Below are 18,505 nucleotides of genomic sequence, written 5' to 3' on the forward strand. Positions count from 1 at the left end.
TCGAATTTGCAACCTAACAAAATAATTACATCCCTTTAACCAAGTGTGATTGAAATGTGGTTTACCGATGGATAATAGGTCAGTAACAATTGAAAGTGGTTAAAAAATATAAATCAAATATTTGATTGACCAAATTGTGAAGTCACGATGCTAAACATTAAAAAATATGAATAAATATTTGATAGACCAAAGTGAAAGTGTAAGGTCGTGAGATGAGAGGTTCATTGGAAAAAAATATGTGATGAGATATGCGAGAAGATGAGTTATTTTATCGAAGTGAATAAAATGTAAAATGAGAGTATTCTATTTTTTTTTATTTTAATATATTATTCGTGATTTATTAAGAATTTTAAACATTGAATACATATTATTATATTTTTTAAAATTTATTTTATTTATAATTTTATCCGTGTGCATCGCACGAGAATTTTCCTAGTATATATATATAGATAATGGAGACTAGACTCTAGAAACACGTTTTATGCTACTCTTTTTTTTTTTACCAAAAACTAATATAAAGATCCATGAACATTTGACAAGGAAATAAATAAGCTCTTAAACTCAAGGAATAGAGAGAAAAGTTTTAGAGATTTTAGGCGATATTTTATAGCGAAAATTTCGACAGCAAATTCTCTCATCACGATAACAAGATCAGCACGATTGACACAATATCAATGTTGCGGTTTGCTTAATGTGATCACGGTTGCTAGTCGTTTAGGGTTGCTTGTCAAATCAAGAATGTGTACACGATCAATACGAACGACACAATATCTACTATAATAGCTAGGTTGTTCATTCATGAATAGTCGGGATAGCTCAACTAGTAGAGTAGAGGGCTGAAATTTCTCGTGTCACCAGTCCAAGTTTGAAAAACTTGGTTGGAAGGTTAGCATTTATAGTTTACCCTATTTTGTAATAGCTAGAGTTTCTGGTTTACTCTGTTTTGTAATTGCTCTACTTTGTTGTTGTGTTATGTTTTCATTAAAATGGGAAGAAAGAAAAATAATAAGGATAAGGAAGTCAAAGAATTTGTGATGGAAGGTTTAAGTGAGGCAAGTGAAAAAGAAATTGATAAGATTGCTGAAGAAATTATTTAGAAAAAACAGAAATGCAACAAAGATAATGAACCAATTGCTGATAATGTAGTAGGAAATCAAGAGAAGAAAGAAGGATTTTGGAAGGTTAGTTATAATGAAAGAGAAAATCTATTTGGACTGAAAAATCAAATCACAATGCTCCTGATGCACGCAAAGAAATAAGAGATTGTGCTCAACAAAGAAAAAATGCAGCAAACAACCGTCAATTGAATGTACACTATCTTAAGGACTGAAATTTACTAAAAAAAGAAATGGTATGAAACAATAGTAAATTGGTCAGTTAAAACAATGAGTGAGCTGATGAAGTCTCCTAAATCAAAGACCTATACTATCAGGAGTAATTCCAGCTAGAGAGTAAATGAAGTCTGGAAAAATAATGCAGGAAAGAAAATAGAGGATCATGCTTATAAAAGAAAAATCTACTTAGGCGATGTTAAAACAAAAGTAGAGATACTCAATTCTCATTTTGAATATAAACTTCCAACTGTAGTGGAGGAAAAATGTGTTAATGAATAGGAAAATGTAGTTTTTGGAAGCTACATAGGGAAGAATAAAGTATTCTTCTCAATCACCAATAAGTCTTAGTGAAATAATGGGAGTAGAAGAGACTATAGAAAGTTTCTACAAACATACATGATCTCTATTTTCTGCAGTTTAAGAAATGATCAAACTTGGATGATATTCTAAAATATGGGCATACTTATATTTGATCTAACTGTATGAAGTTGGAGAGATGGTTTGAAGAATTGAACCTGTTAAGCAAACCAAAAGAAATAGCTCATATATGGTTTAAGCTTTGGAACATCCCAACACACATGTATAATGCAGAAGCTCTAAGTCACTTTGGAAATTTATTAGGGAAACCATTATATATGGGGGAATTTGATCAAATGACCCTTAAAAGAGGGGTCATCTCAAAACTAACCCTCCTAAAAATGTATTTGCAAATATAATTTTTTCATATGTTTGGTATAGCTTTTAAGTCGGGTATGTTTGCTTTATTTGCGTCCCTTGTAGAGTGTAGTTTGCGGCCCATGCAAAGTGTAGTTTGCGTCCCACGCAGAGTGTAGTTCACGTCCCACGTAGAGTGTAGTTCGCGTCCCACAAGCAGGCCCGCCTTGAAGAAAACATTCAGTCAAGATCAGGTTGCGTTCGATGACCATATTTCTGATGAACCTGTTATTGGCATCATCGGTGGAGGGATGAAGAACTGAAGAGACAAATATCACAGGAGAGGATAAAGCAACAAAATTTTTATCAGAGAATGAATTGTTGGCTGCCAATGTTAATGAACTTAAAGAATTTATGGCCACTGCTTATGTTGAGAAGGAAGCTTTCGTAGAGAAACTCGTTTCTCATGTGAATAGTATTGGTGAATTAACCAATCACCATTCAAGAACATCCGAACTTCACTTAGAAACTGAAGCCCGCGTTTCAGAGGCGGAGAAGGTGTTGTAGGAAATAAATTGCTTTCTCAGGTTTGTTCTTTGTCGAGACAAAGCCCTGACATTCACCATGTTGCCCAAAAAGGTAACTGACATCCCTGCAGTTGTCTTGTTCCTCTTTAGTGTCTTGAATTTAGTTTCACCTCGAAAAATTTAGTTCTGAATGTCGAACCCAATCATACTCGATCCGTTGGTAAACAAACAATACATAAAAATTCACAAAAGTGAGTGGAAAGTACTAACAAGTGTGTTTTATGTACACCGTTTACAAACTATATATGCGTTGACAGCTAACAAATAAATTGTAATCTGCAATTGATAGAAATTGAAATGTTAGAGCAGTAAACAAAACCATATTATCGTGGTGCGTGGGACGCAAACGCAAATTGTGTGGTAGGACGTAAGCGTAATTTGCGTGGAGCGTGGGACGCAAATACAAATTGCGTGGTGCGCAATTTGCGTGGTGTGCAATTTCACACAGCATTACAAACATACCAAACATATTTCATATTTTATTTCATGCGTCCGTGGTCCGGCGATGTTGCTGGAGTTGGGGAACCTGTTTTCGTCCTCCAACGTTGCAGGTGGGTCTCGTTGTCGTCCTCCAGCGTTGCTTGGGGGAGTTGGGGGGAGGCGTCCTTCGTCGCCGGATGAGAAGAGAGAAAGAAGAGGAGAGAAAATGAGAGGGAAAAGAGAAAAGAAACGGGAATAAAAAAAATTAGTAAGGGTAAAATGGTCAGAATTTATAAAAAAAAGTTATATTTGCAAATACATTTTAGGATGGTTAGTTTTGAGATGACCCCTTTTTAAGGGTCATTTAATCAAATTCCCCTATATATGGACCCAATTAAAGAAGGAGAAGAACAACTTACCATTGCTATAATAAACATTGAAGTGCATTCTCGAAGTACGCTTCCAAAGAATATAATAGTAGTTGACAGGAAAGGAAAATATACAGTCATGAAAATCTCATATGAATGGAGGCCATACATGTGTGTTTTTTACAATACTTTTCAACATGCTAGCACTAAATGTACAAAAGAAATTGAGAAAAAGCATAAAATCATGAAAGTCCAAGAAGAAGAAAAGCAAAAAATGAAACGAAATAATCAATGATTAAAAAGCATATTGGAGAATTTAAAGACAATCAGTAAGGAAAAAATGCAAGGGAATAATCAGAGAAGGAAAAATTAATGATATAGAGGAAGTAAGCAACTAGAATCAGATAATGAAGAAATCAATGAATTTATGAGACATGAGATGCTAAAAAGATAAATCTAAATACAAGGAAGAGGAAAGTGTAGAAAGTGAAAACAAAGATATAATAAAGGAGAAAAACGAAGAGGAAACTAAGGTTGTTGATCCTCAAACACGTAAAACTGAACTAGAGAAAATTAGTGACAAAAACTCTAAAATCGTGAAGAGGAATACATTTTTCATATTAGTACGAGTTCATATAGAGGAAGATTAAACAATGAGAGTAGACAAATATCATTTGCTTCAATTCAATATTCCTTCATAAAGAACGAGAGAAGAAAGAGACGTGGAAGAAGACAATGTGGTAAAAAAAGGCAGATATGGAGATAATATAAGTTGTGATAGATAGATTGTAGTCTTTGTTCATTGTAATATGTGTTTTGTAATGTGATTTGACTGCTATCATTCAAAAACTCTTAAGTTTTTTGTTTATCTTACAATCAAAACTAGGGTTTGTCTAGTTTTGATTATTGACTCTCCCATTTTTTTTTGAACATTTGAATGAAATTGTGTTAAACCGTTTTTAAAAAAACTAGCATGAATCCCGTGCATTTGCACGGATGAGAATATATATAAAATATTATTTATTTATAAATATTTTAGATAAAATTAAGTTTCATTTTAAACTTAAGATTAACTTATATTTTATCCGCTCGACACTCACTTAACCCCTCAATTGACCATCATCTTGTGACCTCACACTTTCAAATGCTCGTCAAACCAACCATTAATTCCAACCTCACACTCGACAAACTACCCACCACCTGAACTCCATCTCGTGACCTCACACATTCAAATGCTCACCACACCAACATTTAATTCCGACCTCACATTCGACAAACAACCCACCACCCGACCTCCATCTCGTGACCTCAAACTTTCAAATGCTCACCAAACCAACCACTAATTCCGACCTCACACTTTCAGATGCTCAAACCAACCACTAATTCCGACCTCACACTTTCAGATGCTTATCATTTGTTTAAAAGTTGCGCCACCATATATTATAGTCAAGAATACATCGTTAAAAATATAAATTTGCATGTTTTGGGATTCGAAAGTTGGTATTCCACATGAAATGTGAATACTTAAACCGCTAGATTACTTATGATTGTTGAAATAATTTTATTATTTTGTGTATGCATATATATTTTGTATTTAATATTTATTAACAATTAGTTAACCACCACCCGACCTCCATCTCGTGATCTCACACTTTTAAATGCTCGTCAAACCAACCAATAATTCCGACTTCACACTCTACAAACCACCCACCACCCGACCTTCATCTTGTGACCTCACACTTTCAAATACTCGTCAACCCAACCACTAATTCCGACATCATACTCGAAAAACCACCCACCACCCAATAATTCCGACTTCACACTCGACAAACCACCCACCACCCAATAATTCTGACTTCACACTCGACAAACCATCCACCACCCGACCTTCATCTTGTGACCTCACACTTTCAAATGCTCGCCAACCCAACCACTAATTCCGACATCACACTCGACAAACCACCCACCACCAAATAATTCCGACTTCACACTCGACAAACCACCCACCACCCAATAATTCTGCTTCACACTCGACAAACCACCCACCACCCGACCTTCATCTTGTGACCTCACACTTTCAAATGCTCGTCAACGCAACCACTAATTCCGACATCACACTCAAAAAACCACCCACCACCCAATAATTCCGACTTCACACTCGACAAACCATCCACAACCCGACCTTCATCATGTGACCTCACACTTTCAAATGCTCGCCAACCCAACCATTAATTCTGACATCACACTCGACAAACCACCCACCACCTGACCTTCATCTTGTGACCTCACACTTTCAAATGCTCGCCAATCCAACCACTAATTCCGACATCACACTCAACAAACCACCCACCACCCGACTTCTATCTCGTGACCTCACACTTTCAAATTCTCTTCAAACCAACCATTAATTCCAACCTCACACTCGACAAACCACTCACCACCCGACCTCCATCTCGTGACCTTACACTTTCAAATGCTTGCCAAACCAACCACTAATTCCAACCTCACACTCGACAAACCACCCACCACCCAACCTCCATTTCGTGACCTCACAATTTCAAATGCTCGTCATACCAACCACTAATTCTGATATCATACTCGATAAACCACTGACCACCCAACCTCCATCTCGTGACCTCAAACATTTAAATGCTCGTCAAACAAACCACTAATTCCAACATCACACTTTCATATGCCTATGATTTGTTTAAAATTTTGCATGTTCTGGGATTCGAACCCTGATCTTTCGCATGAAATATGAACACTTAAACCGCTAGACCACTTATGATTGTTGAAATAATTTTATTATTTTGTGTATGCATATATATTTTGTATTTAATATTTATTACCAATTAGTTAATTTTTATATTAACATAAAAATTATTTATATTATTATATATATGATGAGTGAAAAAATGTATGATAAAAGATAAAATGTATTTATATAAAATTAATGATGAAAACGAATATAATATATATATATATATATATATATATATATATATATAAGGTAACCAATAAATATAAAATTATGAAGGTAAGTGCATTTATAAAAATATAAAAAAAGTTGTTTATATTTATATATAAATAAAATAAATATAAAAATTATGAAGTTAGATTCATTTATAACCAATTTTTTTTATATCTTGAATTAATATTATTATAGATAATGTTTTAGATAATATCTGATAATGAAATATATATTATATATAATATATATAATAATAGAAAAACAAAATTTAATTAAGAAATGAAGAGGAGGAGAGAGGAGAGAGAAAATATTTAATGATATAGATTATATATGGATTAATGTGGTACTTGTTGACTTTATAGATTATATATATATATATAGATTGTTATTATTTAATATAAAAATAAATATGTTATATAATATTATATATTTTAATATAACATTATTGATAAAAAAAATATTTTATATTATTAGTGAAAAAAATATAAATATTTATAGAATAAGAGAGAGTAAAAAATATTTAATAATTAAATTAAGGGAGAAAAATATATATATATTAAAAAAGAAACTTTTATATATATATATATATATATATATATATATATATATATATATATATATATTAGGAGAGAGAAAATAATTAAGATAAATAATTATTAGTAAAGAGAAATTATGAAATAAAGAGAATGAGAAAAGAGAGATAAAATATTTGATAATGTGGATTATATATCTAATGACATGTATTAATGTGGTGCATGTTGTCTTTAAACATTATTATATAATATATTGTTATTATTAAATATAACAATAAATATGTTATGTAATATTATATATTTTAATATAAAATTATTGATAAAAATATATTTTATATTATTAATGCGAAAAAATATAAATATTTATATGGTAAGAGAGAGTAAAAAATACTTAATAATTAAATTAAGGGAGAGAAATATATATATATTAGGAAAGAAATTTATATATATATATATATATAATTATTTGGAGAGAGAAAATAATTAAGATAAATAATTATTAGGAAAGAGAAATTACCTTATTTGTTAATGATGGTAGAGAGAGCGTGTATTACACCTCCAACATTTTAAATTAAGCGTTATTAGATATATATAGATTCACGTCACAATCACAGGGTATATAATCAACGTCTTCTCTCTCATCTCTTGTACTCTCTTAATATTACTCTCTCTTTCTTAATTAATTTTGTTTCCATATATATTATATATATATATATATATATATATATTACAATATATATCTAAACAATTATCTTTATTAATATTAATTCAATATATAAACAATTTTTTTATTATTATAAATACACTTACATAATTTTTATATTTATTATATATATATATATATATATATAAATATATTTTTTTTTGTTATAAATGCATTTACCTAATTTTATATTTATTTATTATTTTATATATATATATATATTATATTATTTTTCATTATTAATTTTATATAAATAGGGTGAATCTGTAAAGTTTACACGAGTAATAATATAAAAACCGTGAAAAAAAATTACGGATAACATTTTTTATTTTATTTTTAATCGTTTTAAGTTTATGAGGGAGTCAACCCACAATCCGACCCAATTATCCATTTACTCAACATCATTATATATTAGTTAGTTAAAAAGTTGAACTTATATTAATATTAAAACGTCCCGCGTTTATCAAATTTGGTGTTGAATTTAAAATATAAAGTCTTTATAGCCTAGTTGGTTAAAAAATAATACTTGTTTTGTTAGGTTGCAGGTTCGAAACATACCTCTAACATTTTTAATTTTATTTTTAACCGTTTTAAATTTAAAAACGGGTCAACCCACAATCCGACCCAAGTATTCAAATTAACCACAGCTCTCGACCCGGCAATCCGGACACTTTAAAAATTAAGCATCATTATAGATAAGCACTTAAATAATAACAAAGAACAAATTACTTCATTTTAAAATTAATTTCATTTATGATGTCTTCACAAGGATAGTTCTTGACACTATAGTCATGTTTTTTTTTTAGTTATTAGTTAATATTTTATATGATTTTAAAACACATTTTTTAAATCAAACAAATCGTTCTCTATCTATATTTTCATTGTTGGACGACATATACTTATGAAGAAGATGTTCAATTTTTTTTTTTGAAGAAGCTGAACCATTAAAAGTATGGTACTAACAGAACCATTAAAAGTATGGTACTAACATATTTTTCTACATCTATTTTTTATGATGATTAAATTCTAACTCAAATTTATATTTAGTCATTATATGAAAGATCACTCAACTAATGAATATGATAAAAAAAAATATAGCATTTAGTGATTATATGCAAGATCACTCAACTAATGAATATGATAAAAAAAATATAGCAAATAGCTCAAAAATAAAATAAAGTGTTTTTTTATTTAACTTATAAATTTACATTTTAAATCTTTTTATTTATTTTGGAAGGTCGAACAATTAACTAACAAAAATTAAAAAAACGTTAGAGCTTAAAATTTTAAGAAGTGGACCAACGCAATATGCGTCAAAATTTTTATGGTGTAAAGTTAAGATATATAAATTCAAAACACAAAGGCACGAACGAGGTTTTTAACGTACAAAATAGTGGTGTTCTAGTGGTTGGCGACAAACACACATAAATTATGAACTATTATGGTGTTTTGACAGCAATTATTGAAATGCAATATCTTCGTGGAAACAAATTGTTCTTTTTAAGTGCAAATGGTTCGACGTGCATTATGGGAAAATGAGAATTAAAATAGATAAATATGGATTTGTGAGTATAAATTGCAAACGAAAGTGTCGATATCAAAATGATCCATTTATATTGGTCACTAAAACAAAATAAGTGTTCTATGTAAAAAATAATGTCAAAAAGTCGGGTTGGGAAATTGCGACGAAAATAAATCATCGATACTATAATGTCTAGAGCCTATTTTCTCCAGAAACAAAATTAGAAAGTAGAAGATTTGTTTAGCATGACGGTCAAGGTAGAATATTGGATTTACGTCTAGATAAATGTAAAAGGTTATTATTCTTGAATTTTATCTTTTAACATTTCAAACCATATAAAAGACAATAATAATCAATATTATTAATAGAATTGAAACACATTATCATATACAAAAAGCCTCAAAATGGTCCAAATGTAGATCAACAAAACAAAACAAAAACTGAAATCCATCAACAAAAAAGAAATGATATATGCCCAGTTAAGAAAAACAGACCAACAACAATGGTTAGCCTTTCCACAAACCAAACTTATTCCTTAACATGCACACAACTAAACCCCCAAAATGCAACAAACATGATTTCAGTTAGTTCTTTTGCATCTCAATTACGCTTTTCCAGGCAGGCCTAGCCAATATATCCTTGACCCAAGCATCGACTTTTGGGCGCGACTCGAAAACCTTCTTATAAGTAGGAGTCCCAACCAAGAACTGGAGGGAGGGAAGGTGATAAAGGTCAGCTAAACTGAAGTTGTTTCCACCAAGGTACTTTGATACAGTTAGACGAGCTTCATAGACATCAAGAACAGGTGATAGCTTAGCCTCGTGTTCTTCAACAGCAGCTGGATCGGTTGTCATTCCGAACATTGGCTTGTAAACAATCTCCCATGCCAATTTGGACCCAGCTGGATCGAACTTTTGAGCCTCCACTTCGCACCAAACGGAGATGATGGCATTCTCCTTTGGGTCTTTGCTCACAAGGGGTGTCCCTTGGCTTGCGTATGCTTCTCCAATGTAAGAAGCAATTGCCCTTGATTCTGAAATACCAATAATATTGTATCTTTAACATACACTCCTTGACATAATATGTAGAATTTTTACATAACAAATTACAATATTGAATGAATTGAATGAAATATAGTTACCAAATAGTGTCAGGTCTCCATCTTGAAGGGCTGGAACTTGGCCAAATGGCTGAGAAGGATAAGACCCATATGTTAAAACTAGAAACAAATAAAGTAATTAAGGATGGACATGTCTATGTTGGAAACAGATAAAGACTGGGCCCTTTTGGCTTTTATTCATGGAAACATTAGCTCATTTTAAACTGGATTCATCATTGAAAACAGGACTTAGTTAGACACATATATATATAAATTTATTGAAGTCTAGATCCAAATCTCAAGTGTTTCCAAATGGCACAAATATTATCATAATAATTTTATCAAAGAAATCACTACTTTTTCTAGACAAACCTAATGCTTAGAAAGAACTCCTTGAAGAAATTCTAAAATCCTCTGTTCTTCAACTGAGGAGACCTGAATTATTATTGTTTGATGCAACAGACCTATTTGGGAATACAGAAAATGTCAATTCCTAATAAATAGACAAACTGATCTAATTTTAACAACAAAATTGAAATCGGACTAGGTTTATACAATTGATCATCCATCCAATTCAGTGTAATAAAATCTGTATACGGTTAGAGAAAGAGATAGAGCATACGTTGAGAGAAATGAATGGTTCCTGCTTGTGAGCACCGGTTGCCATGTGAACGGGAACTAATTCGAACTCGAGCTGCTTCTCTTTCACGGCGGCCAGGACTCGTTGTGTTGCGGAGGAAATCGGACTACCATGGACTTTCAACGCCATTTTCTAATGAAAAACGAATGAAGATCTGAAAATTGATCGAAGGAATTTCTACAGAGGAAGAATGTGCAAATGGAGAGGATGAAAATGCATTATGGTAGCGTTCCCTAATTTATACACCATGACCCTACACTATTGGTCTGTCGGTGAGATAAATTAAATTAAATTAATTATTCTTTAAGAATATTCGTTCCTACATTAAAATATGTTTAACTTTTTTATTTTTATTATTTTTATAAAATAAATAAGACTCATGATATAATATAATATTATGAATTATCCGTAATTTTAATTATTTCAAACTTTGCTCTTAAATATTAATTATACTCAAAGTCATGACAAGGATGGAACGAGGATAGTTGGTCGCAACACTACTAATGTGTTAAAATTGTCTAATGTAATTTTTTAAATATAAATATTAATTAAAAAAAAGTAACATTAAAATAAATAAAATATTTAATTAATTATGGACAGGGCATTGGAGTAAGGCAACCAACCAATGCACTTGCATAGGCCCCATTTTTTTATATTTAATAATATTATATTATTAATATTATTTTTTTTTCTTTTTTTCCCCTTTAATATTAAATATATATTATAAAAATAACTTTTTTATCTCTTTTTAATCTTGTATTATAATATATTAATTATTTATATTTTATTTTATTAATTAAAATTAAATTATTTTTTTTACTATTTTAGGGGTCTCAAAATTTAAATTTGCATAATCCCGTTAAAATTTCAGGACCTGATTATGTACAAAATATGACTAAAATTACTATATGTCCACACAATTTTTTAATTGAGCTTTCAAATAATACCATTATTATAAAATATTATCTATCTTATAAGCATTTATGTATTTTAGCCTTAAATTCAACGAATTTATATATAATATTATTAAAAAAAAGTCATAAAAAAGGACATACAAGACTAGTGGAACGTTCTAGTTGACACACGTTTTATCATTTATGCTACTCTTTCTTGACCAAAGACTAATTTAAAAGGCCCTTGAACTTTCGACAATGGAGTAAATAAGCCCTTTAACAATAACAAATGAAAAATCACTTCATTTTAAAACTTCATTTATGCTAATATCTTCAGGTTGGTTCTTGACACTATTGGTCATATTTTTGTAGTTAGTTAAAATTTTCTGTTGGTTTTTTTTTTTTTTTTTTTTTTTTAAATTTAGCCAATAATTTGTTTTTGTATTTTTTTAAATAATAGTAATTTAATTTAATTGATTAATTGTTTCTTCAAGATAAAAATATTTTTAATTTCTTTTTTGAGGTTTTTTTGTGACACTATATTCTATTTTCTATGTTAAGTAGGTTTGCAATTTAGAGAAAGTCTTTTTAATAGTGTTTTTTTATTATAATATATATTTTTTAAAACAATATTTTGTCACCGTTATGTTTATAAATTATTAAAGTGCAGTATAAAATTGTTTGTTATGTTTATAAATTATTAAAGTGCAATATAAAATTGTTTTTTAGTATTAAAATGTTCCATTGAGTTGTTGAGATTAATAGAAAGATATATTTGTCTTGAATTGTACATCAATGTGTTAAGATTAATATTGCCTTGTTCGGTTTGTAGTTTTGAAAAAAATAATGATGGATGATTATTTTGAGAAGGTGATGATTATTTTTAATAAAAAGACTTAAAAATAATATTTATATATATAAATAAAATAAAAAATAATAATTTAAAATAGAAGATATTTCAGTATTTTAGTTAATAAAATGAGTGATTTATTTGTTGAGAAGTGATTAATTGAATTTTTTTGCAAAGAGAACCTTACGTAAATTTTTATTAATTCTAGTTTCCTTAACCTTCTAGAATACTTTAGAGTCTAACAAATTAAATAGAATTCAATTTTAAAATATATGAAGAGCAAGTTTCCTAGTTTTATTAATCTGATTTTTTTTTATTGATTAAATTCATTAATTTGTTTAAATTTACTTTATTTTATATTACATTTTTTACATATTAATAATCAAATCACTATATTTTTATAATTCAATCCGTTAAATCATATAACCAGTTTTTTTTTAAAATATTTTGTTTACTAAACATATATTTGAATTAACTGATTGCTTTGGTTATAGAATCGATTGTGAACATTAAAATTTAGTATAACTAAATTATTTTTTTAGTAAATATTTATGTTAAAAGAATTCAACTAAACTGATTAACAAAAACTCTAATAAAAGTAATATTTTCTAAATGAACAAATAAATAAATTCGGGTCATATCTTGGAAGTTTGGGAGTTATTTTATCTCGCACCTATAAGTTGAATAGGCTATTTGATCTTCTTTCATTAACAAACAAAAAAGAAAGAGAGATGTATTCTTTTAAATAAAATAAGATAATAAAAAATGAAAAAAAAAAATAAGTGTGAACGTAATATTAGTTTTGATTTATAAATAAGTCAATAAACGACTTGTATGAAATGGAGACAGGCATAAGCAATTACGTCACATTCAACTACGACCATATTATATATATATTTAATTGTTATACTAATTGATAAGAAAAAAAATTTACAAATATTGATGTGTGAATATTTCTGAGATGAATAATTGGGTATAACTATATTATTGTAATTATATTATAATACAAAATAATATATATTTATATATACCCATTTAAAACTTTTAGGCCTAATTTAATGTTGAGTTATTTGTGGTACTATTTCATATCTAGATTTTAGTTTGGTTGTTATTTTTTTTAGATGTTTTTTATTATTTATAAATTAATATTTCAGACATAACTCTTTAGTTGAATTATCTTTTTATTAAAAAAAAATTGAGTTATTTAAGTATCCTTTTAAATAATTAGTGTTATTTGGAATCTTATTATCAAATATAGTTTGTAGGTTGATCCACCCACAAACTTAAAACGGTTCAACACCAAATTACATGAACGTGAGACATTTTAACAATATAAGTTCAACTTTTTAACTAACTAATCTATATATAACTAACTAATTAGATGAGAGTGTTTTTTTAATTTTATTTTAATATATTATTTGTGATTTATTAAAAATTTAAACATTTAATTTATTCATAATTTATTAAAAAATTAAACATTGAATAAATATTATTATTTTTTTATTTATATTTTTATCTATGTGCAATTGTACAAGGATTTGAGAATGAAAATGAAAGGATACATATAGGATATTGTAATTGATTATTTAATTGTGTAATTTTTGAGATTCATATTTATTTAATTATTTTTATTTCTTTTAAAGGACCAGTTTATAATAAAAAAAATATGATACTTGTTAAATCCAACAACACAAACTTCACATCAGAGAAAATAAATAAAATAAAAAGTTATAAAACATTAAATATGAAAAAAAAAAACCTTAAAAATGTCATCTATCGTGTTATCGAGTTCGTATAGCCTCGAGGATAACAAATAGATATCAACTTCACCAATTTTTTAAAACGTATTAAAATACGTAATAATAATAACATTTTATATGATACACATCAGACTATTATGATTATTAAATATTAGTTGATTACTTTTTAGACAAATAATATACCAAAATATATTTGGAACAGTTACATTTAATGTAAATTTATATATATAACAAGAAATGGTAACCATCTGGATTAGCTATGGTTGGTACGTGTTTCCTCTCAAAAATGATAATAATGTAGGAGTAATTGTTATATTTATATATAACTATTAATTATGGTCAGTTTGACTTGCTTGGTAAGCCTGTCCACTTTTCAAAACAACTAATTTAATAAAATATATAAAAAATATTTAGATAAATTTATGATTTTAAACATAAAATATTGTAATTAGTGTTCAAGATATAAATTTAGTATTTTTATTTGGTCATGATTTCAAATCTAATTAAACATAATTTTTTTTTTATCAATTTTTAAAACTAAACTTAAACTAAAAAAAAATCTTTTATGGACCAGCCCATAACATAGCCCAATTTATTTTCATATAATATTAAATGAAATAATACTTAAATTTTACATTGATTTAAATTTAAATAATTTATCATATATGATTAAATATTTTTAATTAAAATATAAAATTTATTTATATTAAAAATAAAAATATAATTATAAACATGAAAATTTGACATACCTTAATTTATAATAACATTAATAATTTAAAATAATATTTTAAAATTTTAATTCAAAATAATTAAAAGAATGAGTAAAGATTAAATTAGAATTAATTATTGTGACAATTAAACCCTAATTACAAAAATTAATTAAAAAATAATAATAATTTGGGACAAAAATATTATGTTTATTTTACTCAAATTAAAAAAAGGGTTGAAATAATTTAATTATAATTTTAGACATAAATTACGTGTAATTTATAGTTTAAAATAATTAAATAAATACCTAAAAATAAAATAAATGAAAACAATTTTTATTATGTTATCAAAAATATTTTTGTGTATTAGTTTGGTGAAGAAAAAATGAAAGAGATGGTTAAAATTTCGATTTCAAATAACCCTTTTATTTTAAATGAAACTAATGATCTGGTGTGTCCGAAATTAAAGAAATCGACTACAATAGGATTTTTATCCATTGGATCAGCGTTGGATTTTTATCCATCGCCCAAGAACACGCCGCGTAGCTAGTTGTAACTAAAGAAACACATGCCCGGGTCCACACATGATCAACTAACGAGACACCAACCCCGTTAGCCCAGACGCACGAACGTCTAACGAACCGCTAACGGATCGCAGCGACAAATTTCATATTAAATGAACCGACGTCGTTTTGATTGTCTTATCCGATGAACAGGGGAACGCTAGAGAATCTCACTCGATGTCGGTGATCTTTCCAGAAACTCTATCTCCTTCGTTTCTCATCCTTATCCTTCCAGAATTCACGGATGTGCACGTCTCTCCCTCGCCATCATTTTCCTTAAAGATTGAAGTTAAAATCTACCCTAGAACTAGGCCTGCTAAGACAAAACATAAACGAAGAAGAAGAGCTTCAGAAGTAAAATTGAAGATGAATTCGACTTCGAACCCGACCTAGCTTGGGTATAAATAATCCCTAAGTGTTCTTCTTTCAATCCATCGAACAAGATCCAACTATGACAGCCTATTCGAAGATCTTCAAAGGAGCTCCGACAACTATTTTTTGAAAAAAAGTTCCAGCGTTCTAAGCTTCGATTCAGAGCTCTAGAAAGCTTCCTTAAGATCGTAGGAGTGATCTCTAATCACAGGTAAGCTTCCAGACCATCTTTAATTCAAGTTATGATTCAAAGTTGGAATTTTTAAAATGCGATCGGGTTGAACTTATTTTTGATCAATTATGTGCTTTCTATAGTTGAAATTGATCCTTAAATGATTTCTAAGCTTTCTGTCGAAAGAGATTTCATCAATTCAACCCCAATCAAAAAAACCCAAATTTGATTTGAAAAACTAGAAAATTTGAATTTCGTGTTCTTGAGGTTTTAAGCTTGGATTTTGATTCAAATAGTTGTAACATATTTGTAAACATGTTAGGATGAGTCTCAAATCATAAAACATACATTCCGATCATGTTTGATCGAACTGAAAATTTTCAAAATAAAACTTTCAATTTCAGTTTTGAAATATGTTACAGAGCTTGAATGATGTTCTTGTTTTGGTCGTGTTCGATTATAAACACCATTTCGAAGCTGTTGGAACAAGAATTAGGCCATGAGTTGGCCTAATTCAAAAGTTTCCAAATTTTGCCCTAGAAATTGTTTTGAGAAATCAATCGTAGTTCAATTGTATAACAACTTATAGATCATATTTTCATTATCTTTATCAAAAGATACCAACCTGTAATTTTCGGACCAAATGAAGAATATTTGGTGTTCTTGGACCAAGTCTTGTAGGATCGAGGACCGAGAGACATTACCAAGAACCCTTGGTTCTAGCCAAGGACCGAAAAAATCGACCTAGGACCGAGACTAATGACCGATTCTCTTGAGTTAGGACCGAGCCCTAGGACCGGTGTTCTTGAACTAGGACTGAGAAATCTGACTTGGGACAAAGACTCCCAGGTCCTAGGACCGAGAGATCCAACTTTGGGACCGAGGATCCTAGCCCCTGGCTAGTCCAGGACCAATATGATTTTACACCTAAACCGATAATTTCAGCCAAGGATCGAGAATCCTTGGCACCCTAACCTAAGGACTCCGGTCCTCCAACAGAGTCTCCTGAACCTAGATCGAGAGCTCCCTCGGTTTAGACCGAGTCTCTCTAGTCTCCGACCGACAAAAACAGACCCAAGCCTTAGGACTCCAGTTCTAAGGTCTGTTTGGTTCCACTATTCAAAACCCAAAATTATTTTTCTAATTTTGGAAACCAATTCAATTTTCAAATGATCCCCGAGGGATCAGAAAATAATTTCAAAATATTTTCGGGATATTTCCCAAACAAATATTTTGACCAAGGCTTCGTTTCGTGTTTGTTTCTAAACCCTAACATTATTTTTTCATATTTTTCGGGATCTTTACTCAATCTTTCATAATCGCAATTGCAGATACACACTTTTAAATATTTTTATACATTGATTTACGTAATCCAAACTTATCCTTGTTTAAGACCCCCTACTACTAATTAAAGGAAATAAATGTTATAAATGAATTTTTTGATAGCCAGACTTTTAAAAAATAAAACTGTTTCAACGGGCGCGGATGACATAACGCGCAAGCCCTTTGCCGAGCGTAACCAAATAACGAACCCCTTATGGAAACTCTATTATAAGGTACGTTTATACACGTAAATTTTACTGATTTTTCTAAAATCAATTGGCGACTCTATTTTCAAATAAATAATATTTTCTTACATTAACTATGTTTAATTAATTTAAAACCGAATTTCAAATCAAGTCGTCATTTGATTACAAGAAATCCTAGATTGTTAAAATATGAATAAAACTATTTTTATATAATTGTTTTGAAAGGCTGTCAGGTACTATCAAAATCTTTAAAAGTAATGTTTTATTTTAAAGAGATGTCTAGCATGTAAACCAAAGTTAAAACCATCGAACCACTTTGAATTCCCCGTATTGCCACGAGTCTTCTGACACGTGCTATCAGTATTAAACCCGAAACTTCCGGCGGATGGCCAGTGGCCCAAAGAAAGGAAAGAATCGGTTACATTTTTCATATGATCTCCTCTTATGGATAGACGAAAAAAGCGAACAGAGTCCTTTTTGTATCACTTCGCCTCTTTTTTATATTTCTATTTATAAATAGAGTCAAAAATCTATTGGATTTCCAAATTCTGAACTACTCTTTTTATTGGAACACTTTAGATTTTCCTTCAACTAAGAACGGGAAGGACAAAAGCGAATCGGTCTGCTAATTCCTGATCCTCCTTCCCATGGGTTATTTTTCAACGAAAACAAATAATAAGTTATAGATTAGGGATATACCGGTTTTATGATATTATAAATGAATTTTAGTAAAAAAAAATGATAAGAGAGAAGATGAGAATAAATTAAGAAGGTGAATTTTTTTAATGAAGCATATTTTATAACAGATATGTTTCTATATACTTTTAA

At 29.3% G+C, this 18,505-nt stretch overlaps 1 protein-coding gene across 1 annotated transcript; it reads right to left on the reverse strand.

Annotated features, from left to right (window-relative positions):
* Positions 1–9,428: 9,428 nt before the first annotated feature.
* Positions 9,429–11,027, reverse strand: LOC124938369 (glutathione S-transferase-like). The gene is made up of 3 exons (XM_047478792.1): positions 10,814–11,027; positions 10,234–10,282; positions 9,429–10,125 (listed from the first exon to the last, which is right to left on the reverse strand). The coding sequence occupies exons 1-3, from the start codon at positions 10,958–10,960 to the stop codon at positions 9,677–9,679; spliced, it is 645 nt and encodes a 214-aa protein (XP_047334748.1). The 5' UTR covers positions 10,961–11,027; the 3' UTR covers positions 9,429–9,676.
* Between the last annotated feature and the right edge of the window lie 7,478 nt (positions 11,028–18,505).

Source organism: Impatiens glandulifera, chromosome 5 (assembly GCF_907164915.1).
Source record: "Impatiens glandulifera chromosome 5, dImpGla2.1, whole genome shotgun sequence".
In the NCBI taxonomy this organism is placed as follows: Eukaryota; Viridiplantae; Streptophyta; class Magnoliopsida; order Ericales; family Balsaminaceae; genus Impatiens; species Impatiens glandulifera.

Bases quoted from the DNA above. Each gene is read 5' to 3' on its own strand.
- LOC124938369 (XM_047478792.1), bottom strand. From the start codon at position 10,960: ATGGCGTTGAAAGTCCATGGTAGTCCGATTTCCTCCGCAACACAACGA. The intron at 10,283-10,813 runs GTATGCTCTATC...TATCCTTCTCAG, and splicing joins AACCATTCATTTCTCTCAAC to CCATTTGGCCAAGTTCCAGC. The intron at 10,126-10,233 runs GTAACTATATTT...TTGGTATTTCAG, and splicing joins TGGAGACCTGACACTATTTG to AATCAAGGGCAATTGCTTCT.